This window comes from Planococcus citri, chromosome 2 (assembly GCF_950023065.1).
Source record: "Planococcus citri chromosome 2, ihPlaCitr1.1, whole genome shotgun sequence".
NCBI lineage: Eukaryota > Metazoa > Arthropoda > Insecta > Hemiptera > Pseudococcidae > Planococcus > Planococcus citri.
In genome coordinates this window covers 23723299-23748252 of record NC_088678.1, presented here as the reverse complement: position 1 = coordinate 23748252, position 24954 = coordinate 23723299, and the positions used below count along the sequence as shown (strand labels likewise).

General features: G+C 34.8%; 1 protein-coding gene across 2 annotated transcripts; it reads right to left on the bottom strand.

The window, feature by feature from the left end:
* Positions 1-2227: 2227 nt before the first annotated feature.
* On the bottom strand, positions 2228-23463 carry LOC135835090 (uncharacterized). 2 transcript variants are annotated; one of them, XM_065349178.1, is made up of 8 exons: positions 23143-23463; positions 22767-22974; positions 21184-21555; positions 16935-17089; positions 15831-16005; positions 14923-15089; positions 6983-7138; positions 2228-2680 (listed from the first exon to the last, which is right to left on the bottom strand). In XM_065349178.1, exons 1-8 carry the CDS (start codon positions 23362-23364, stop codon positions 2390-2392), a joined length of 1746 nt encoding a protein of 581 aa, XP_065205250.1. In that variant the 5' UTR covers positions 23365-23463; the 3' UTR covers positions 2228-2389. The 2 variants fall into 2 exon arrangements, with proteins under 2 accessions (XP_065205250.1, XP_065205251.1); XM_065349179.1 differs by lacking the exon at positions 22767-22974 and having other exon boundaries at positions 23143-23275.
* Between the last annotated feature and the right edge of the window lie 1491 nt (positions 23464-24954).

Sequence of the window (24954 nt, the reverse complement as noted above, 5' to 3'; positions counted from 1 at the left end):
AAAAAATGCTATTATGACCAATTGCCTATCTTCAAAATTGAAGGGGCAAACACAATTTACCTAGAAATTTAAATTTGGGACACTAAAAATTTGGAAATTTTGAATCAAGTTTGCCCCTTCAATTTTGAAGATAGGCAATTGGTCATATTAACTTGTCTGTTCGTCCACTCGAGTACTATGGGTTAGAGACATCGGTTGAATGATTCAAACATCTTCTTATTTTTGAGGAATTTTTCAAATTCGTAAATTTACAGTTTTGTGGAGCACGTAGCGCCTTCATTTTACAAGATAGGCAACTTATCATAATAACGTTTTTTGTTCGATTACTCGAGTTGCATCTATTGCGAAATTATTGCCCACGATTCATTTAATATCCTGTATAAAAAGCTAAAAATTTACCTTATACCCTGATTTCATTATGCTGAATAGATTGGAGGTGACTTTAAGACGTTGGGAAGCCTCCAAACACATTTAGGAACTTCCAGATTTTCTAAAACTGTCGTGTAGTCGGGGAGCCCGCTTAAGGATCAATTTCACCCCCTGCCAATCCTCCGGGAAAACTTTTTTCTTAAAGGGGGAGTCCTAAGGAACATTTCTAGCCCTTGTCCTGAAAAAAAAAAGGTGGCCCTACTTACAAAATGGTGGCCATTTTGATTGACCGGTCAGCCGAAATCGCAGATTTTGCGTTCCAACAAAGGATTTGCACGAAAATTTTCAAACTGTACAAAGGTACTCGTAGATTGAAAGAGCAGGCAAGAATTCATTAACTGTCAGAATTTCAAGTGCTGAAGTGCCTTTTTCGATTTTTGGTCAATTTTCAAAAATCGAATTTTGTCCAAAAATCTGGGAAAAAATCAAAATCTTACCAAATTGACCTGGAAAGCTGAAATTTGGGATATACCGCATTTTGGACCTGTCAAATCGATTGGGAACAGTTTCAAATCGTTTTGAGCAGTTCTGGAGCCACCAGTAGATTTTTGAAACTTGAAATTTCCCAAAAATATCATCAAATGGAGTTGGAAAGACGAAATTTATTCTACAAACTAATTTCAATGCGCTAAGAAGTCGACTACAGGTGAATTCCAAGTTATTTCGGAGCCTCCAGCAATTTTTTGGAGATTACTGGAGCCTCCAGCAGATTTTTGAAACTTGAAATTTTCACAATACATGTATTTTCGTCAAATGGAGTTAGCAAGCCGAACTTTACTCTGCAAACTAATTTCAATACAATATGAAGTGGACTGCATGGTGCTTTCAAGTGGTTTTGAAGCTCGCAGCTACTTTTTGGAAATTTCAATTTTCCTAAAAGCGCCATGAAACCTTTCAAAAAGTCACTAGAGGCTCTCTAAAATGACTTTAACCCACCTGAAGTCGTCTTCAGAGGTTTGGAGGAAATTTCAAGTTTCAAAAATTTACTGGAGGCTCCAGTAATTTTCAAAAAGTTGCTGGAGGCTCCAAAACGGCTTGAAATTCACTTGCAGTCGACTTCTTAGCGTATTGAAATTAGTTTGCAGAATGAATGTCGGCTTTTCAACTCCATTTTGGTGAGATTTTGTGGCAATTTCTAGTTTTGAAAACCTGCTGAAGGCTTCAGAACTGCTCAAAGCGGTTTGAAACAGTTTCCAATCGATTTGGCATGTCGAAAATAGGGTATATCCCAAATTTCAGCTTTCTAGGTCAATTTGGTGAAATTTTGATTTTTCCCCACGTACATTTTTGGCCAATTCTTCCCCCCTCCCTCCCCAGAATAGTAAAAACCGTTTAAATACGCGATTGATGATTGTCAGTGACTTACTTGATCTATTACACTCCATTTTTCCGAAGTTGGTTTCTGTCAATTCGAAACCATCTATTTTTTTAGTGATTTCATAATTGAAAAGTTTAAAAACGAACTAAAAGAGATGGTATCAAATCGACTGATGAATAATTAACTTTGTGCATCTTTTAGATAGGTTCAAATCTATGAATAATAACAATAAAAAAACTAGGTGGGTATTCGCCTCCCATTTTTTAAACTTTTTGCACGAACGTCTTAATTCAAGTGTTACATAAAATGCGATAATTTGCATAAAAAAATTCGCCGAAAAGAGATAAACAAGAGTGAGAAAAAAAAACCGAGTGATAATGCTACATAATTTCATAAATCGAGGGAAACAATTTAGTAAGAGTTTTTCACGCTTACACGCAGACACACAGAAAGAAAAAGATAAATGCAAAATAATGTATATACAAGGCGATAATAAACTTTATATTAAAAACACGCGGAAAGAAAAATAATAATACACGCGAAAAAAAGAGGAGAAGAAAAGAAGCCATAAACAAACGCCATAAAACGACTTAATGGTGAAAAATATACGCGTATTTGAAAAATCGCACATAGCGAGCGCCTTCAGACTCGCGTCAAATTACCATAATTCTCCTTCAAAATTCGTCTTAAAATTTTACCAGACGGATTTCGCGGTATCGATTCAACAAATACTACGTCGGCTAGTTGTTTGTACGGGGCGACTTTGGTTGCAACGAAAGTTTTTAAATCGCTTTCGCTAAATTCTCGCAGCTTTTTTGGTACGACAAATGCTATGGGTTTTTCGCCGCATCTTTTATCTGGTACACCGATAACGCCGACGTCGTTCACTCCGTTATGACTTTTAAGTATCGATTCTAGTTCCGCCGGAGGGACCTGAAAATAATGGATTGTAATAGCCTCTCATATGATATCGATTAACATGCTGGGTACCGAAATAGAATTTTTTTCCCAGTGCAAAATGCATCGTGTTGTCCGATTTCTCTGTTTAAGGGTTAGATAATTCTAAAATCATTTTTGCGAAGTTGAGTTTTATTGCAAGGTTTCACCTTCGAATCTACGAGTACGTAAATGGGCCCTATGAAGCAGGTACGATGAAGTTTATGCACGACTAGTTGTTGTCGTCGCTACTGTTGCTGCTATTTTTTTAATCGAAAATATCAATTCAATGTCAGTATGGTAATTATGAACATGGTAATGCATGTAATGAAAAACTCTGCCAAAATATTTGCTTATATAATAACGATGGATTGAAAAGTCAATATCAATGTTGATGGCAATTCATATCGATACCTATAAGAGGAGCTACCCAGACAACATTTTGTCAAGAGAAAAGTTGAAAAAGTAGGTAGGTGCTTCAGACGATCATTTTCAACATGAGTGATGAGATGATGCACGTATACATATATCTATATTTTTTGGGCCGCAACTTTTCAAAAAAAATAGGCAGGTAAGTAGGTAGTTAGGTACCTTATCGTATAGAAAACCTTTTTTTTTCTCAGGTCTAAAATGAACCTCAAAACGCGACGATAAAAATAAAAGATTGTCAGAGTTACACAGACGCTTGATCACTTTTTTTTTGTTGGTATTTTTGCAGATTTTCGAAAAATTTGAACCCTCTTTCGTCATTTTTGTAGTCATTTTGAAAACTTTAGGCCCAAAAATAGGTATATTATTTCGAATGCGTAAACTCAAAATCGTTCTCAGGACGTTTTCCAGAGTTGTAACTGCCCAATCACATTTTTTAACTATACATGGACAATTTTTCAAAAATTTGGGACCCAAAAATACTCACCCTTTTGGATGTGCAGACTTAAAATTGCGCCTAAACCTCAGAAAACTTTACTTGTGACTTGAAATTTCGATTCCCAGAACTATATGTAACTGCCCAATCGCATTTTTGGACCATTTGTGGGCAATTTTTCAAAAATTTGGGGCCCAAAAAATACTCTTTTGAATGTGCAGACTTGAAATTGCGCCCAAACCTCAGAAAACTTTACTTGTGACTTAAAATTTCGACTCCCAGAACTGTATGTAGCTGCCCAATCGCATTTTTGGACCATTTGAGGACAATTTTTCAAAAACTTGGGGCCCAAAAAATACTCTTTTGAATGAGCAGATTCAAAATTGCGCCCAAACCTAAAAAAACTTGACTTGTGACTAAAAATAACAATTCGTAGAATTGTAGCTGCTCAATTGCATTTTTTAATCCAAATTTTTGCAAAAAATTGGGCTATTAGCGGTAGGCCAGTTTCAGCATGATGGTGATTTTTACATTTTATGACCTGGAATCTGTTATAATCTATCAAATGAGTTCAAACTTGGGGAATAGGGTTCTTTTGGAAGCCAGAGTTGACCCCTGCAGTTGGGAGGGTCAAAGTTGGAAATTACAGAAAGGTCATTTTTTTTGAGATTAATAATTTGGCCCCAAACTAATGAAAAGGGTCTCAATTGATGCCATTGGTAAGAACATCCATTGTAAACAACATATCCAAATTTCAGATTCCTAGGTCATCCCCACCCCATTTAAGATGGAAAAACCTGATTTTGACCCTATTTTTGACCCCACCCTACTCTTAAAATTGACCTAAGGAGCTCCAATGTCCAGCATACAATGGGACGGTGCCATTTGAGTGCCTTTGACAGGTTTCAATCTTCCAACCCCATTTGACTCCTTTCCAGAGACTCCAGAGTCAAAAAAGTGGATTTTTTTTGGCTATTTTACAAGTTTTTCGACGTGTAGGAAAACCCACAACCCCCTCCCAAATTGACCTAGAGGGTTAAAATTTTCACAGTACATTGGGAGGATGTACCCGAAGTATCTTCTGCAGGTTTCAACCTTGCAACCTCATTTGACCCTTCTCCCTCCAGAGTGAGCTACCTATTTTCAAGTTTTTTTCAAGATTTTTAGAACACCTTGTAGCTCCTCCAAAATGACTTAGAGGGTCCAAAGTTTCACAGTACATCGGGAGAATGTACCCGAAGTGCTTTTAGCAGGTTTCAACCTTCCAAACCCACTTGACTTCTTTCCAGAGTCAAAAAAAATGGATTTTCAGCCAAATTTTTAGCCAAATTGTAAAGAATGGGGCTATTTGAGGTAGGCCAGACATTTATTAAAATTTGGCGCACTAAAAATACCCTAATATGGACCTTATGACTTGTTGACGCTTGGTACAGTACATAGATACCTATATACTAGAAATCACTGATTTACACTTTCAAGCACATGCTTCGGTCTTTCCAGGCCATTGACCAGTCTTTTGAGGGGTCGCAAGGTCATTGATTCATCTGTCAAGCTTTCTATAAGGTCGTTTGTCTGTTTTTTTTTTGGTCGCTCTCGGTCGTCTGTCCTCCTGTTTGGCCTCTCAAGGTCGTTTTTTTTAATTTCCGGAGCCAGCATCGCCTTCAAATCATGAGCAATAAAATTAATTTTTGGAGTTTGTACGGTCTCAAAACTAATTGAAAATAGAAACAATTCGTGGAGCCAGCATGGTCTCCAAATTATGAAATTTTAAGTTGCATTTCGAAGCTTTAGGAAGCCTGGCAAGCGGACAAACGACCTTGAGAAGCCAGACAGACTGGTCAATGACCTCAAAAGACCACACAGGCAGACAGATGACCTTGGAAAGTCGGACAGTGTGGTTAATGGCCTCAAAAGGCAAGGCAGACAGACAAACGACCTTGAGAAATCAGACAGACAGGTCAATTACCTTAAGATACTAGACAGACAGACAGACAGACAGACCGACAGAGAGCAAAACGACCTTGGGAAGCCAAGAAGACAGTTCAATGACCTTAATTCACCAGACAGGCAGACAGATGACCTGGAGAGGGCAAACAGACGGGTCAATGACCTCAAAAGGCCAGAAAGGCAGACAAACGACCTTGAGAAATCAGATACACAGGTCAATGACCTTAAAACACTAGACAGACAGAGAGAGATACGACTTTGGGAAGCCAGGCAGACGGTTCAATGACCTTAAGTGACTAGACAGGCAGACAGATGACCTGGAGAGGGCAAACAGACGGGTCAATGATCTTAAAATGCTAGACAGGCACACAGACGACCTTGGAAAGGCAGACAGTGTGGTTAATGACCTTAAGAGGCAAGGCAGACAGTCAACCGACCTTGGGAAGCCAGACAGACGGTTCAATAACCTTAAGTGACTAGACAGGCAGACAGATGACCTGGAGAGGGCAAACAGACGGGTCAATGATCTTAAAATGCCAGACAGGCACACAGATGACCTTGGAAAGGCAGACAGTGTGGTTAATGACCTTAAGAGGCAAGGCAGACAGTCAACCGACCTTGGGAAGCCAGACAGACGGTTCAATAACCTTAAGTGACTAGACAGGCAGACAGATGACCGGGAGAGGGCAAACATACGGGTCAATGACCTTAAGTGACTAGACAGGCAGACAGATGATCTGGAGAGGGCAAATAGACGGGTCAATGACCTTAAAAGATGAGAAAAGTAGACAGATGACCTTCTAAAAAGTTAAATAATTCATGCTGCCCTCCTTTCACTTCTTAAATTTACCGAAAAAAAATAGAATTAAAAAAAAATTATCGTCATTCAGAAGTTGCTTATCGTGTATTTATCTCTATGAATTGCCTGAAAATTGCTAACAATTAAAAATCAATATAGCTGTTCCATTAAAAAAAATTTCAAAATAAGTTTTGTTTGGTTAGATGATTTCTGTGTTTCCAAAAATTTTTAGAAAACAGTGGTTAGATGAAATTATAATTTTTTTTGGCCCACGTTGTACAATTATGTATTTATTAGTTACGGTACTTATAAAGTTGTAATTAGTGTACCATACTCCTTTTTAATTCGTTAATAATTACTTTGGGCGCCATTACAAAATTTAAAAAAAATATATATATCATACAGACGGACAGACAGACAGACAAACCATTATATCCATGCTCAAACCTAAATAAGATAATGGATTAAATTAACCTCAATATCAAGATTTTGATAAGTTCCTAGTTAAGTCTTTCATTGCCCGATGCTAATTCATCTTGAAAATTCCAAATTATCTTTAAATTTCGAGTGCAGGTGTTGACGACAACACCTACACAGTCGAATTTCATCTACTTCTACCTATTATTTGAGCAAAACCTTCACGTGAGCGCAATAACGTAATGGAGAAAAATCGCACAAATTCACTTACTTGAAAACCTTTTACTTTTATCAACTCTTTCATTCGATCGACGTAGAAAAATCTGCCATCATCGTCGTAATAGCCGATATCACCTGTGTGGAAAAACTGGTCTTGATCGATAGCTTCTTCGGTAGCTTTCGCGTTGTTCAAATAACCTTTCATTACCTGTTTGAAAAACGATATAGCGTGTTAGTTTCGTATAATGAAAAAATTTGTTTTTTTTCTCCTTCTCACTCTCAGTCTCAGACCATCGCGTATAATACATAAATAAATTTGTGAGCAAAGAAAAAAATTATCTGCACATTGCAAAAAATTTCGAGTTATTTGGAAACTTGTCAACATTATATCGGAATACGTATATTTTGAAATCTAAACTAGGTTGCTTTGTTTTTGCTTGAAAACAATTATTTTGGCGTCACAATGTACTATGCTTGGAACGTGAGCAATTATAAAGAACATTAATGAATAGTTGAACCGATATAATGGCGGAATTTTCGACTTAACTGATAAGGTATTGCTGTTTTTTCCCCCTCGACTTTATATTTTCATGTCAAGAACATAATGCTTTATTCTTATTCTAAAAATACAATCTCGAGTTTGGTTAAAATTTCGTAAAAATTATTTGTCGGCAATATTCTTTTGTAAGAATAAAAGAACGCATTACCGAGACGGAAATGTTAACGATGTAGAAAAAAACACCACCGCTGCGTCGAGCATGAAAAACTTATAAAAAGTTATTCTCGCTTAGCTAAATCGACGAAAAATTTTTTTTTATACGTTGGATATTTGTTTATCTGGTCATTTGGGTCGGTTTTCATCTTAATCGGGAAGACAATGTTATAACAAAAGTTGCAGCTAGAAGGGGCGTACCCTTGAGATATATTTCTCGTTTTCGAGCGAATTTCGTTTACTCTGTCACACGAGTTCCAAATTCAATGAGAAATTGCCATCTAGCGGAGAAATTCCTGCGATACTGGGAGGCTTCTCGGGCTTTTTTTTTTCTCATCCAAGACGAAATTTATCTTGATTTGAAAAACATTTTGACCAAGGTAAATCGACAAAACTCGTCCTACATCGTCGAGTTTACACGAGAAAATGATTTCTGACCGAAGTACATGCTAGTCTGACTATATGTGCTACACGAGCACGAGCACATGTACCGTACCGAAAACTTGTTCATTTTTCTAACATTTGTATAAGTTGTCAAATAAATCAAAATTTTGCCAACGCGTGTTGAATTGAAAATAAAACGCGAAACGGCTACTTGAAAAGCCATTATTTTAGCTCGAAAAATTTTTATTAAAAATCGATACCTACGAATGTATTTAGACTGAATAAACCGCGTCTATGGAAATTGGAATTCAGACAATGGTAAAATTTACAAATTAAAGGGTATTTCGAAAAAAAAAGAAAAAAAAAACTTCGCAACTTGATGCTTATATTGTGGCGTTTTCAGCCAAATTTTCCAAAGATACTTTTTCAATAAGGAAAGACTTGGAGGATTTTAATGCATAAGATAAGTATCTTTCGCGTTTCCCAGTTATTTTTCAATTGAAAAGATAAATAATAGGTTGGTCGAAAAAATACTTTTGTGGAGAAGCAGACAGGAGGAAAGTTAGAAATGAACTTGAAAGTTGAAACCATTAAGAAGGATGCTTGACCGGCCATTAACTCTTATTCAAAACTTCAACTTTACAGGATATCTACGTCACGTGGTTTGTAAGCCCATTACGATACACAAGTACGAAATAGAGTAGAAAATGTGAACTAGAATGAGCAACATTTTTTAAAAACGTGGTATGATAGGTAGAGGTAAGTACCTAAATTTGTGTCATTTTCGATTTTCTTTTATTCTAGAAATTTCATCTCTTTTCAATTTAAATGTAGGTACCTCGCTTACCAAAATATTTAAAACAAAACTGATTAGTGATAAGCATTAAGAATCTCTTGAATACCAACCAATCAAACATTTTAATTAAAAAAATCGAAATCTGAATCTAGAAAGTACATGTTACAATCACATTTTCAAGTGGTACGAGTTTTCAAAGTTGAAAAAATATTGAAATAAACCGAAAAGTTTTTTACTACAGCAAATAAAATACAATAGAAATTTTTGGGAAAACATTCTACACATACCTAACTATAAGAGGATAGGATGAAACACAAAGGGTTAATTTTTTCTTGAAAATTTTTAGTTTAATTTGAATAATAAAAATTGACCAAAAAACTTGCATGAGATACCTACATACTTAGACTTACCTACATGATAACTTGGGTACTGGAAATTTCAAATTTTTTGCAAACGAGCCAAGCAAAGTAGTTCAATGAGCTTTGTGGTTTTTATTTTTGAAAAAAAAAAAAAAAAAAAAAAAAATAGTAGGAACTTCTCAAAATATTATCTTGATATCTTGAATAATATTCCAATCCAATGCAGAAATAATTAGTAGAATACATTAATTTTTATTAAAAAAATTTGATCGGAGTAAATTTTCACTCATGATTTTTTTTTTTTTTTTTTTAAATAAGACTCATAAGTATTCAGTATAGTGGAGTGGCAAATAATGAAAAAAAACCGCATTTGATGAAAGAAGCGTGAATTTTGGTGTGATGAATTGTTGAACCAAAATGAAGTTTTTAAAACCTGGAGCCACTCGAGCTCCCCCCTCCCTCGAGGGGAGTGGGGCTTACAATTTTGAAAATTTTCCTGTGGATAGAGTTTTAATCAGAAATCCAATATTATGGTGTCTGCTGTTAGATATTGATCAGCACTTTCTATTTTCACCATTGAAACCATTGTTCCCCCTCTCCCCCTTGCGTGGGTCTCAGCCCCCTAAATTGTGGATCTGGAAGACGTTGAGACCCGGAAATGTAATTTTGTGAAAATATACCTAATAAAGTGTACAAATAATTTTGGTGGTTCATTTTTTGGTTCCCTTCCCCCTCTGTCCCCTGTGGCACCTCGAAACTTGAAAAACGCGCAAAACTGCCACTTTAATGCCAAAACATGGTGGAAACGGTGAGCTAAATGCTAATTCTTCTTGAAACTGGTAAGAAATATTTATTGAAAGCAGTACGTAACGTGAAAAATGATGACTCCTCCCTTTACACGCCCCATCAACCCCTACTTGTAAAAAAAATATACTGGACAAAATTCCATCAGAATTGAAATATTAAGCCAGTTACTGTTCAATATTGATCTATATGTTCCGCTAAAAGTGTCGGTATCATCGCATACCTCCTACCTCCTCATGGGGGCAGACCCCTAAAACGTGGAGTCGATGAAAAACCCGCTTATGGAACTGAAATTCTGCAAATATGTACTTCTCTGGTCATGGGAATATATTTAATGGTCCATTTCATCGATTAAATTCCTCACCCTGCCCCACCCCTCCCCCTTTATATACCATTATCCAAAATTTGATCAAAAAGTAACCCCTCCTGCTTTGTAGCGCGCTCCATAGGAAGGGTACAGAAGTCGTTTTACACTCAATGGATAGAGAATTTCATTAGCTTTCCAACGGTATGCTTGTGATCAATGTGAGATGAAGGCAGGGGCGACCATTTGTCAAAAATTCAACGATTGCTTCTTGCTTGAACCAAACGCCCAAAGCTTCATTCACTTTAGGCATTATAAAGTGGCAGTTTTGCGCGTTTTTCAAGTTTTGAGGTGCCACAGGGGGCAGAGGGGGAAGGGAACCAAAAAATGAACCACCAAAATTATTTGTACACTTTACTTTGGTATATTTTCACAAAATCACATTTCCGAATCTCAACGTCTTCCAGATCCACAATTTAGGGGGCTGAGCCCCACGCAAGGGGGATAAGAGGGACGATGGTTTCAATGGTGAAAATAGAAAGTGCTGATCAACATCTAACAGCAGACACCATAATATTGGATTTCTGATTAAAACTCTATCCACAGGAAAATTTTCAAAATTGTAAGCCCCACCCCCTCGAGGGAGGGGGGAGCTCGAGTGGCTCCAGGTCTTGAAAACTTCGTTTTGGTTCACCAATTCATCACACCAAAATTCACGCTTCTTTCATCAAATGCAGTTTTCTCCTGTATTTCAGCTGTTTGCCATTCCACTAGTACATTATTAGGTTTGCTCCCTTAGGCTTCTTTTCAAATCTTGAAAAAATAGGGGTCTTACTGGCTGTTGAAAAGACTTGAAATCAATGAGTAAAAAATTGCGGATCTCCAACCCATAGGATGGCAATAAATTCATGACCTCAAAACTCTTAAAAATACGTTACATGATTTTAAACTTAAAAAAAAATTAAAAATCATATTTGAATTACAAATGAATGAACCTGAGCTCTTCTGATCTCAGAAAAATGAAAAAAAATCTTTAATATATAGAGAATCGACAGTTCTGTGTTTCTCAGAGGGAAGCGAAGTCATCCTGGCGGTGCTGCAGGGCTGGAGTACCACAGGGAGGCAACTTATCGCCCTATTTATACTTATTATACACAGCTGATGTTCCAGTCACTGAAGGCACTGTTCTGGCGATGTATGCAGATGATAAGGCAGTGCTAGCAGTAAGCAGAGACTACAACTCAGCCATTAATACCCTACAGGCCGCTGTAGATAGGATTATAGGCTGGATGACCACATGGAAAATAATGGCTAATGCTGAAAAGTCTGTGCATGTGGATTTTGCATTGCGCAGCCATGGCTATACTCCAATTATAATCGGAAATAGAGCCATCCCTCATGCAGAGTCAACCAAATACTTGGGCATGCATTTGGACCCGCGCCTCAATTGGAGCAGGCACATCAATGCAAAGAAGGCACAAATAAAAGAGAAAATGCGTAGCCTCTACTGGCTGATTGGCCCTCAGTCAGTGCTGAGCACTGATTCAAAAAGGCACCTGGCCATAATAAAGCCAATATGGATTTATGGGATCGCACTTTGGGGTTGTGCAAGCAAATCCAATGTAGCAATCATCCAAAGGTGCCAAAATGTAATACTTCGAAAAATGGTGAATGCTTATCGCTACGAGAAGAATGACGCCCTGCACCGCGACCTCCAGATTGAAACAATCGAGTCAGAGATTTGAAGATACGCCATGAGGCACGAGGATAGGCTGTCAAGGCACTCGAACCCAACTGCCATCGAGCTGCTGGATAATTCTGAAGATATCCGAAGATTGAAAAGGTTCAGACCCTCGGATCTGCCAATACGCAGGCTGTGAATAAATAGAAGGAAAAATACCAGACTTGCTGAGGGATATCGCATCAGTGGACGCGAATCCTCGTACCTAGTGAACTGATTGTGAATGGCGCAAATAGATGCCGCTCTGCTGGCAGTTGTTGTGTAAATTTAAAATGAAAAAAAAAAAAAAAAAAAAAAAATGTTAAAAACTACACTTCTTGATAATTTGTTGAATTTCTATAATTTTTTTTTACATTTTCGAAACAACCAAACATGACAAGTTTTTTGAGTTTTCAGACCTTCTCAATTTTATGAAGTTTAAAAAGTAAATTTTTTTTTTTTTTTTTTTAAATAATCAAGTCGGTATTATTTATTTATTTTTTGAATGAACGGGGGAGGGTAAGGAGATTGAAAAGCTAGCAAGAAGAATTCAGAGTCATAAATTATTGATGATGATTGGGAAGTACTAAAGAATTCAAAAGACTATTCAAACCCCCCCCCCTCCTCAAAAAAAATGAAAAAAATTGAAAATTGTTCAAACTTTAAGCTCTTGCTAGGAAGGATAAACATTGACCTAAAAGTGTGAAAGTTTTCCTACTTCTTATTGAGGTCATTTGGCAATAATTTTTATTATGCTTCATTAAATTTCTAAAAAAAAAATTGAAAAACCGCCCACTCTAGAAGACAGTCCACCGAAAGTAACGTCGAGAAAATGTAAAAAAAAATACACTTATGTAATTTCATGAAATGGAACACAGTTTAGTCTTTGTAATCCAGTGAGACTATCACATTTTCAGGGTCTCTAAAAATTTTCATTTTATATCGAACGTTCAACTTTTTTCAAAACTTTCAAGTTCGTAAAATGTGTGGCACTTGAGAGCAACATTAGAAAAAGGAAAACAATTGTGAATCTTACATAATAATTGTAAAAAAAAAATTCCAAAATTGACAGCACCATCACTTGATAAAAATAGCAGAAAAATTTATAACAAACGTAAAAAAAATTGTTTCCCTACGTTCTTATAGCGATGTTCACGACGATATAAAATTTAGTAAATAATATCAGAAAATGACCGAAGGGTATCACTTCATTTTAAAAGGGTGTGATTTAATACCACGACAAAAAAGGGCGTCAGCACGACAAGCATAGGCACTTTCACGCCAGAAAAATCATTACCACGACTCAATTGGAAATTCCCGACAATAAAGAGCTTACCCCGACATAAAAGGTACTCCAACCACAAAATAATGTATCAAACGACGAATTAAAAAATTCACGACATTTTATTACTTTCAACTACTATATAAGGCAATGCACGACAAAATTTTTCTATCAAAAACAGGCATTTCACCGACAGAAATTAATTTTTGAAAAATATAAAAATTACATTGAAAAATATACAAAGAAACGAAGTACCTATTAGAAAAATTTCTGTTCAGTGTTTATAAAAGTAAAGCTTTCGTTGACTTCGTTGGGTGACCCCTCTCCTCTTTTGACCTAAGGGGATAATTTCGCAACTGCCATATAAGGCCATGCACGACAAAGTCTTTCTGTCAAAAAGATATATTTACCGACATGAATAATTAAAAAATATTAAAATGATACCAAAAAAAACCGAAGTAGGTATGTAGAAAATTGCTGTTTATAGAAGTAATGTTTTATGGATTTTGATGGGCGACCCCTCTTCCTCTTTTGACCTCAGGGACGAAGCGAAAGGGGGCTAAGGGATGACAGTAAGCACCCCTCCGGTTCCTCAAAAGTAGGAAAAACTTGGGAAATTGTAAGAAATTCCAGAAAGTTTGGAAAATACAAAAATTCCAACAATATTTTAGTTTCAGTTTTCAAAAATTCAAATTTTTTACTATCATGTATTAAATTATCGTTCATTTGCCGACAAAATCACCGATCTTATCCTCAAAATTCTCATTTTTTTCCTAAGCTTTCGTCCTCGCTTCGCTTAGGCCAGTTTGGCTCTCTTTTACTAAGTTACAATTTCACTCAAATTTTTTTGAAAAAAACCCTCTGTTGATTATTTGTCAAAATGTGTACAAAATTATAACTGTAAAGTCGTTAATTTAACCATAATCGAACTGATAATGTTCTGTCGTGTATGAAATTATTTTGGCGTGAATACTGCTTATTCCGTTTTTAAATTGTAGTCGTTCAAAAATACTTTTTTGTCGGGCTTCATCTGGCGTGAAACCTCATCATTGTTTGTCGTTCATTCATATTTTATGAACGAAAAAATGCTTGTCGTGATGACGCCCTATTTCGTCGTGCAAAAAATATTTCCCCATTTTAAAATATTGTTTACAACATTTTTCTCCTTCGAGTACACTCAAAATTTTTAAATTCCAATTTCCAAAAATTTACTCCTCTTTCATTTGAAATTTTTTCACACTCGGCTCTCTCGAAAATTGCCCAGGCACTTCTATACAAGCTCGTCCACTGGAAAATGGTCTAGTCACAATTTCAAAAACCTTTCACGTTTATTTTAGCAATCGACAGAAAATTCGACTAAAGAAATAATAACAATCGACGTAATACTAAAAGAAACAAAGTGAAAATTTCCCGTTTTATTTCACCAGCATTTTGGACTCGCCGCGACTCGTTTAAAATAGAATTCGAAAGATATTCGTCCAAATCGTAAAAAGCACCAGGGTTGAATTGTTTTTCAATATTATGGTCGAAGTGGTTTTTTTTTCACAGTTCGAGCGTCTCTTATCCGGTATTACAAATTCGATATAAATAATTTATAAATATAATTTGCTAAATTGAAACAATATCCTTACTTGAGGACCTTTAACGCAAATTTCTCCTCGTTGATAGGAACTTAATATCGATCCATTCGGACTGACGATTTTAATAGCTGTGTTGGCTATTGGTTTACCAACGCTGCAATATGGATCGTTATCCAGAGACATGCATACGCAAGGTGATGTTTCTGTCAAACCGTAGGCTGCAAATTAAACACAGATTTGTTATAATTTCAACAATCTAATAATGATTGAGTAATCCGAAATGTTTATCGTATGTATTTTCTATCTCTAGAGAACTATTCAGCATTAGATTCAGTTTTAGAGGGTTTGAAATATTTACAAAATAATGCTATTCGAATCAGTTGCATCAAACATTCATGTTCCGGAGTTGTATAATTTGCATACAGATGCACTGGCAGGCAAATATACGAAAAATGACTCGATTCGAGCCACAAAATATAGGCAAATATTCAACTCGCAATGATGAGAAAATTGCATAGTAGGAAATTATTTATAAATTGCATAGGTACGTATAGATGAATCGAAGGCATCTAAAAATTAATACATACAGTAAATCGACTCGAAGATTTTTTTTTTCAATAAAGAATGTCCGCATCTGCGACGTTCTCTCGACGCCAGGGTGAAATATGAAATCAAATTCTATCTCATTTTCCACACGAATTACATTGTACAATAAATTTAAAATGATTGAAAAACTTGGAAATGAAATGGAATCCGAATATGGCGCATGGTTCGTGCTTTAACAGCGAGAAAAAGCAAATAATTTATGAACCAAAAGTATCGCGTCATTCAGAACGATGACGTAAAACGTCTACTAAGGTCGAGAATTTTCCACTGTAGATTGTCGTTCGTAGGTACCTACCTATTTTTTGCCTTCTGCGAAAAATTTGCATTTCTACGTCAACTGTTCAAATGCTTACCGTGTCTGACTTTCATTTTATTGCCACCGGTTCGAACCAATTTCTCCATTTCTCCAACTGGTGTGTTGCCTCCGGCGAAAAATGAGATTTTCACTGTGTTCAGATGTTGAGCTCCTACCGAAGGATGAGATGTTAAGAAGAAAGCCAAGGTGGGTACGAGGTAAAGGATGGTCGGCTGGAATGAAAAACACGTATGTATTACGAACCACTGATAGCTTTTGAGTAGAATGTTGTATTGTTATTAAATAGCAACACGACTGCAATGAGATTATAATCTTTTTACACATGAATATATATATGTATTATAGGGCTGCTGTTATGATTAATAGTCGCGTATGAATTCGGTGGCGCAGCCGGATGATTGTTCGACGGAGCTGAGGTGGTTTTGTATTCGGCATAAATCTGCCTGCCGTGTACACGCGGATGACTGCCAGAAGCGTTTCATTGAAGCATTATATGATTATTGTTAGACGTAAAATTATAATTATTCCGACACCGGCAGAATTTTGATTTCCGTTTTTCTTGCCATCTTGTACACGTATTATAACCGATGTTAAGAAGGGAAGCTTACAAGAGTATAATATTTATATACCTAAATACATTTACGAGATTATACGACATTATCTCGAGTATTTCTGCGACATTTCGAGATAAATTGAATTTCATCCTAGACACGACGAGATAGAATGAGAGAAAAAGTCAACTTTTCGTACTCACACACAGATATCGTATATATAAAGACCACTTACACGCCTTATATCATTACATGATTTAATTATTGATTTTTTTCCTCTCGAGAGAAAAAATTAAACTGCTGATGTTCTACGTAGGTACGAGTATTTTACTTTGTTGAACATTGACATAGGGTACCTATACAGCAGCATAGCTAAAGCTATAGCTGCTACATCTGTAGCAGCTCGATGAACGAGACGCTAGTTAATAAAATACCTTTTAAAGTCAGCTTGATATTATCACGAAGTACAGCATGACGATAAAGTTTGTTTCGTTTAAAAATACTTCATTTATGATGGCTTTTATTGTTGTGGTAACCATCAAGTTTTACAACACAGCACATGTTCTTTTAGCAGTAAAACAATACGATACCTTATCGTCGTGTAGCACATCGAGGTACTTTGCTGGATCGAATTTGCGCAATGTGATGATCTTTCCGCCGTGTAAGAATGACTGCAGCATTATTGACATTATTCCGAAAATGTGAAAGAATGGGATTACAGCTGGGATTACTTCTTGGTAGGTATCTGTGCATGAGATATGATGGATGGGTTACTTTTATTATGTAATTACTTATCTATGGTATATCTAGTTTGTATGTCAGTGTATGAATTATAAGAACCTACAAATTATCAAACCATGAATGCAGCTAACCAGATCTGATTAGATTCGGGAAACGTTTACATCTGATCAGATCTGATCAATTAGGTTTGATCACGACGACCTATTCAGTTCTGGTCAGATCCACTGATCTAATCAAGTCTGAAGATACACGTATCAAATCCGATCAAAGAACTTTGATCTAACCAAATCTGGTTAGATTGGTCTGGTCGAATTTGATCCATGGACTGTTCAGATTCGATCAAATATGTATAATCAAATCCAATCATTTTTTGCTAGTTTGGAAAATGGCTTAGTTCACATTTTCTCCTTAATTGAATCAAGTAGATACATAATTCATATTTTCAAAATTTGGATTCAAAGGCTACCTAAAAAATTGGAGCTGGGATTGAATTGACCCATTTACCTTTTCCCTACGGGATAAGATGTCTCACAACCAGAAAAATAATTACTGCTTCAAATATTTAAAAAAATAAAATATTACGTTTTCAAATTGAGAAGTCATCATTTTTACTTATAGCAAGCCACGTATTTTTTTAATCATGTAAGTACATACATACGAAAAATCTTGGATGGATAGATTTTTTTTTGGGGTCTCATTTTCTAAACAAGACAAATTTCCGACGTGAAATTATTCTGGGTCATGAATTTTTAGGTGAAAGCTCCGTGGTAATTCTTCAATAATCTTATCTTTTCATATTATTGTTCACGAATTTTGGATGGGTAATTTACCCATTTATCTTTTAACTTATTTTTTAATACGAAGACCTGTTGCCCACTTATTACCAAGACAAATTAAACCAGATCCGCCAATTTTGTTCCAAAATTTTTTACTATTCTTTCTCAATAATTTCTTAAAATAATTGCCATATTTTCCAAATTTGAGGCAATAATTTTGAAGAATTTAGAACCAATAATTTGTTCGTGATTTTCGGGGTTTTTGAAAAAATGTTTCAGGTGTGACTTATCAAAATGGCAGGCATCGTAGCGGGTCACTATTAAAGTGACTTAGTCACTTTTTTCACGAAAAGTCACTTTTGGTTACTTTTTTTATTAAAAAGTCACTATTGGTCACTTTTCTTCCAAAAAAAGTCACTTTTTTGAATTTTTTTTTCGTTTTTTAAACAAAAAAAATCGTTTTTCATCCAAATTATCTTTTTTTTTACTCATTTTCAAAGGATTTTATGCGAATTTTCTTTATTAAACAATTTCAGAATTTTAAAACACAAATTTTTACTTTTCGAAACATCAATTTTCGAAAGCTTTTGCCCTCGCTTCGCTCGGGCTTGTTTTCTTTTCTTTTTCGAAATAAAGATGGAAATTTATTTATTTTTAAATCAAGTTCTAAAACCAAAAAATAAACTTCTCACAAAAGAACATCGTTTTTATGTCTCTCAAAATACAAATTTTCAAGAGCTTTCGCGCTCGATTAGGCCTGTCTTTTTTCATTTTCAAAATTAACTTCTTTCAAAAAAACATCATTCAAATTCTAAAAATTGAAAAATAAAAAAATGAACTACCTAAATAGTCTTGTTCTCACATTTTAAAAAAAGATGGATTTTCCGGTGATGGGGCCAAGCGGGAGAATAAAGTAATAGGTTTTAGGTGAGATATTAAACGTTTTTTTGCTTTTGTTTTTCGATTTTTTGCTCTCCTGAACGCTGGAATTTAAAAAAAATTGGTCACTTTTTTGGTCACTTTTTTCACTGATAAAAGTCACTAAAGTCACTTTTTTTTAGAAAAATTTGGCTACGATGCCTAAAATGGGTTAAAACTTCGTGAGAAATGTAAATATTTCAAGAAAAATGATTTTCGAGCAGTTATGGAGAATATTCAGGTTTTGAGCCCAAATAAATTTGGTCATGGTTTTTGAAATTTTCGAAGAAGAGCCAGGCAACTTTATCAAAACGGATCAAAATTTCACGAGAATTTGAATATTTGACAAAAATGATTTTTGATTGATTTTGAAGCATTTTGAGCTCAAAATTGGGTCATAATTTTGAAACTTTTGAAAAAGCTACCACGTGACCAATAAAAACGAGTTAAACTTCTGCAAAAATTCAAATATTTTGAAAAATTTTTTTGAAAAGCAACTTTGAAGAATTTTGTTTTGTATTTTTCAAAAAAATTCTAATATTTTTAAACATCAGATCTTGAACAACTTAGATCAAGTCTTCTTCCATTCAAGATTTTTTTACATGCGTTTCTTAATGAACTTGTGAAATAATCGCCATGATTTCCGATCAAATCGTTTGGGATTAGAAGACCAACAAAATTTATACTCTTTTGTCTTTAAAGTAGTGTGTTGAAATTATGGCAGCAATTTTGAAGAATTTTGAGCCAAAAACTGGGTCATGATTTTCATAATTTTTGAAAAAAAAATGCAACACAACCTATAAACGTAGGCAAAACTTCGTGAAAAATTTAAATATTTCAACGGTATAATGATTTTTGAGCCATTCTGAAGAATTTTTAAATTTTGAGCACAAAATTCGCTCACAATTTGTGAGAGTAATGTTTTGACAAAAATGATTTCAGATTGATTTTAAAGAATTTCAAGCCCAAAATTGGGTCATGATTTTGAAAATTTTTGAAAAAGGTGCCATGCGATCTAATAAAGTTGATTATTTTGTGAGGAAATCAATTAAGTAATAACTCATGTTGATTGAAATGTTTTTTATTTTTTTTTTAATATTTAGAAATTTTAATGATTTCAGGCCCAAAATGAAGTCATATCAAAACATGGACTAAAATTTTGACACAACATCAAAAATGTTTATGAACTTGGGCTTTTTTGAGCATTTTGAAGGATGTAAAGCTCAAAATTTAGCCTGTTTTTAGATATAATAATGACAAATAATTATTCTAACTGCAATTTTTCAAATAAGTAAGTATATGCAAAATAAGTTTTTGATTTTCTTGAAAAAATGTTAACCCATTTTGGCAGGTTGCAAGATATTTTTTCGAAGAATTTCGAGAATTCTACATCCAATTTTGAGTCCAATTTTAGGCTCAAAATTCTTCAATAATGTCCAAAAAAATGTTCTCAAAAAATTTGAATTTCTCGTGAATTTTTATCCTACTTTGACAAATTGCATGTCATCTTTTTCAAAATTCCAGAAAATCATAACCTGAATTTTAAGCTCAAAATTGCTCTAAAATCCTCAAAAAAAATTTCGGAGCAGGTATTTGAATTTCTCTCGAAATTTTAACCCATTTTGTGGGGTTGCATGATACCTTTTCAAATACCTATTCCAAGAAAGATACCCAATCCAATTGGATTAAAAATTCTTCAAAACTTTTCATACCTACTTCCATCAAAATATTTAAATTTTTAGTTTAAAAAATATGCACGCATGAACTTTGGGATAGGTTTCTTTTTGCAAAAAACGAAAAGAAAGTTTCGAAAAACATGATTAAAAACAATCAGACTGAAGCAATTCCGAAAAAATAAATTATGTACCAACGTAAGTAAGTACATAATTTTATATCTGAATAAGATATGTAGTCAGAACTCGTGAAAAATATCGTTTTTGAGCATATTTTGATTCAAAAAGTCATAGATACATAGGTATGTAAGTCTTGAAATAAAAATCAAAAAATTTGCCATGCTGTTCAAAGAAATAAACGAATAAAATCACAATAATAAAATCACAAATATAACTAACAATGCCTCAAATTTTCCAAAGTCAATTTTCAAATTGTAGGTACATATTTTGTGTCTCAAATTTTTGCAAAAATCTAAAAACTATTTTTAAAATAGATACAAGTTGTCTTTTACGTACTATTTTCAAAATTGAATATTATGGAAATTTAACACAGCTATTATCGATAATTCCTTAACCTTATTTATCTCAGACCCTCCAGGAGAACCCAGGGAAGATGGCTTCTTTTGCCCTCTCTCTCTCTCTCTACAGCATTGGCATCTATTTTGACCCAACTTCTTCCTACTTACATGAAACCGTGCTCCTATTTGATATTCAGAATGCAAAATTTTTACCTGAAGCTTCTTCGAGATAATTCACACCATCAGCGCTAACCTGATGCAAATTATTCACGAGATTCGAATGCGTCAGCTGAACTCCTTTAGAAAATCCAGTCGTTCCACTGCTATAGGGTAGAATAGCTACGTCATCTTTGCACACTTCAACTTCAGGTACACTGACATTGTCATACGTCTCGTTGATCATTTCATCGAAATTAATTTCACATGTTGATTGAGGTTCATCTTTGATGGTAATTAAGGTTAATTCGTAAGGTTTATTGGTTCTAGCCTCGATAAGTTTTCTCGCTTCGGTAACTTTGCTCGAAAGTGAAGCCAAAGTAATGACCGCTTTAGTTTGAGAATTTTCCAACTGACGGGAAATTTCCTCTGTAAAAATAATACATAGAAAATTATTATTGGGTTTGTAAATTCGCGACGTTGTTGGTCGTTCAACGCTTTAAATCATAAAATGATAAAAAAAATTAAAAATGTAAGCACATTAAGAAAAACACTCGAAAAAAATTATTTTTAATCAATCGATTATTATTTAACAGAAGTGTAAACACTCGAAAAAAGAAATTAAATAACACCTATCATTTTTAGATAATATTATTTTTAATTTAATAACTAAGATAGAAAAAAAAATTCTTTATCAATCGTTTGCACAATAGATTTGAAAAAAAGATCACTGAAAATAATTCTATTCTGAGAAAATTCTCTTTTCACGTGATCACGTTTGATAAACGCGAAGGTCAATTGGACGAAAATGGGGCAATTTTGGCTGCCTAACGAATATATAACAAGGAATAGAGTGTTGTTAGATAGAGCTGTCTACCCACGTGTATAAATTTACCTACCTATAAAGAAATAAACTCGAAACGGTAATACCCTTTAATCTAACGAATTACGTATGGTTGAGTTGTTTCGAATTTTATCAAAAAAACGTGTAAAAAATTTTTTTTGTGTACACGACTGTGTAACTATAAAGTAAACACGTTTTTACAAATTTACAAAATGGGTATATGCAGATATGGAGGTGTACTCGTACTTGTACGTTACGTATAAAGCTATACACACTTTTTAGAAACGTTTTAAAAGTAAATTTTACATTCACAGACGAGAAGCTTAATAGAATACGCGAGCTTTTTTGTGCATAAAAAATGATACCAACGGATGTAAAAATTCCACCATGTTCACGTTTTCGACATTACCTCTTCTTATGTTTTTAAATCTTGAAAGATTGATCGCAACTACGATGAAATAAACGTGAACCTAGCTGATGGTAGGAAATTTTTCATAATAAGGCTTAAAAACTCCTACTTATATATGGTACTCGGTCCAGTGGTCGTTGGTCGCGTTGAATTATCCGCGTAATTTTATAGTTCCTTTTTGTTGGCCTTTTTTTTCTCTCTTTCTGTCTCTCTCTCTCTGCATGTCCCTCAAAGGGTATAGAATGCGCGGAATTATTTTGGTCTGCGAAAATTTCTCGTCGACGAAATTTGCATAAAAGGTTTTTCATTTTAGCGGCAATATTGATCTGGGTGAAATTTATATTTTTTACTTATATATTTTTTATGCTCGACGTTGAGTTAGCATACCTGCAGTAAAATTCGGATTGAAAGTAGTCACTATTAAACCAGCTTCAGCCGATCCCAATAAAACGATCGGGTATTCGGGCATATTTGGTAGAATTACCGATACAACTTGGCCTTTTTGAAAATTGTTTTTTCGTAATGATATCGAGAACCGGCGGCATAATTTACGTAATCTGTTGTACGTGTAGCTTTTCCCAGTTTCCGCGCAAATCTACAATACGAGGCATATAAATAAAAATACATTCGAATATATATGATTGATTTTGTTACTCTCTCGTACATATATACCTACTCGATGGAATATGACATCTTGGTAGGTTAGGTATAGGTACATATGTATACGAATGAGAGGTAAATTTTAATATAAGAATTTACTCACGATAGCTGTTCGATTCCCCCATCTGTGCACATCTTTCCATATAAACTCGCTAATAGTCGTATCAGGAAAGGTTAACGATGGAAAAGGAGATTCGACGACCACATTCGAAAGATATCTTCTGGTTGAAGTTGATAAACGCGGAAATTCGATATCACGAGATGAGAAACTTGTACGCAAAGCGAGCTTGTTAATTGCGAAAAAGTGACGCGATCTGCACGACATTATTGACTCACACACTGAGAGGCAAATTCAGTTTGCAAAATTAACCTATAACGTCGAGCCGAGAACATAACACTGTAAGCGAATAACGATAAACGCGTGTATCGTATGCATGCTTTTAATTATAATCTCTGATAACGTGTTTAACGTCGTAATGGCAGTGATAAGGCTCGAATTATTTTTTATTTTTACCTTAATATTATAGAAAATTAGCTTACGTTATCGTATGTTGATTCAACGATAATGAAACAAGTTTCCGAGTATTTTACATATATATTAATTGTCGCGCAAGAGAATAACCTGATCGTAAAAGATGCGCCATTTTAACGCGAAAAGTAGGTATATTTTTGAAATGGAAAATTTTACGTCTAATATCACTTAGGTAGACATAGTGAAACAATCGCCACACTTGTAACCTTCGAACCGACTACAATTGGATTCGAAATTTTCCATATTAGCTTTCCTTATGCGTACAAGTACCTTCGAATTGTAAGATGGGTAATTCTACTTACACGAAAATGTCAACCAGAATTTCATAAAGTTTTTGAAACATGCGGAAAATGCAGACAGAGAAAATATAAAAGACGTGAGCCAAGTTGCCAGCCTTTGTTATGGTATGAAATTTCCATACTGCAGACGTCAGACAGCTAGTCAACCTTTAATACGTCAACGTAAAAATACGTACGCCAAACGTCTTCGAATGAACTGTCGTTTGAATTCGTATGCATGTATGTATCCTATACATAAGTATCTATAAAATGGAAATAAAATTGATACGTATCTACGAAACGATAAGTATACATATAAGAAGTATAGATATAAATAAATGATACTTTTGGAACATTCGAATCGATAAAATTTTTAAATAGAATCGCTTTAATAAGTAAAAGTTCATTAAGGTTATTGTTGCACTTATCGGTCGCGTGTTTATTATGATACACATGCGGATTTCCTGGTTTGAGGGTTGGGTTGTGTTGTGGCTTTTTTTGCTGTTTCTAAAGTTATTACCTAATAAATGCACAGACGCGATCGTCTCAGATGGTCGATTTTACTAAATCGTTCATCTGTCTTTGTGATCTTGCCAAAATCGTATTGTTTGATTCATCTGAGAACTTGAATTCGTCACGTTTGTAAGCGAGAAATTTAGATATTTATAGATTTTCCGAATTGTCAAAAGTTGTAAAAAGAGTACTCTCCAAGGTAATGGATATTGAGAGGATTTTGTATCGAAATTATCAATGATGTGATTGATGGTCGACGATACTTAGGTTAGGTTAGGTTGGGTTATCTTCGATTATTGAATTCACATTATGAGTTGAAATTTTGAGAACCTCTCAACTCCAAAGAAAATGTTGAACAGCTTGACGTTAAAAACCATTCATTTCATTTCTTGAAGTTGAGCTCACAAGCAGGATCGTCGAGGGCCAATCCTGGCCCGGAGCGAATTGTAATTTGGTCCCATTTCTAGGGAATAAATTATATAGACATTTTTTGAGAGGGGGAGGGGAGAGGGGATTCGACTAAAAATTTCCCAACTCATATTGATAGAGTTAAGTTGTTAATAACTGGGTAATAGAGAAATTATTTCAATCA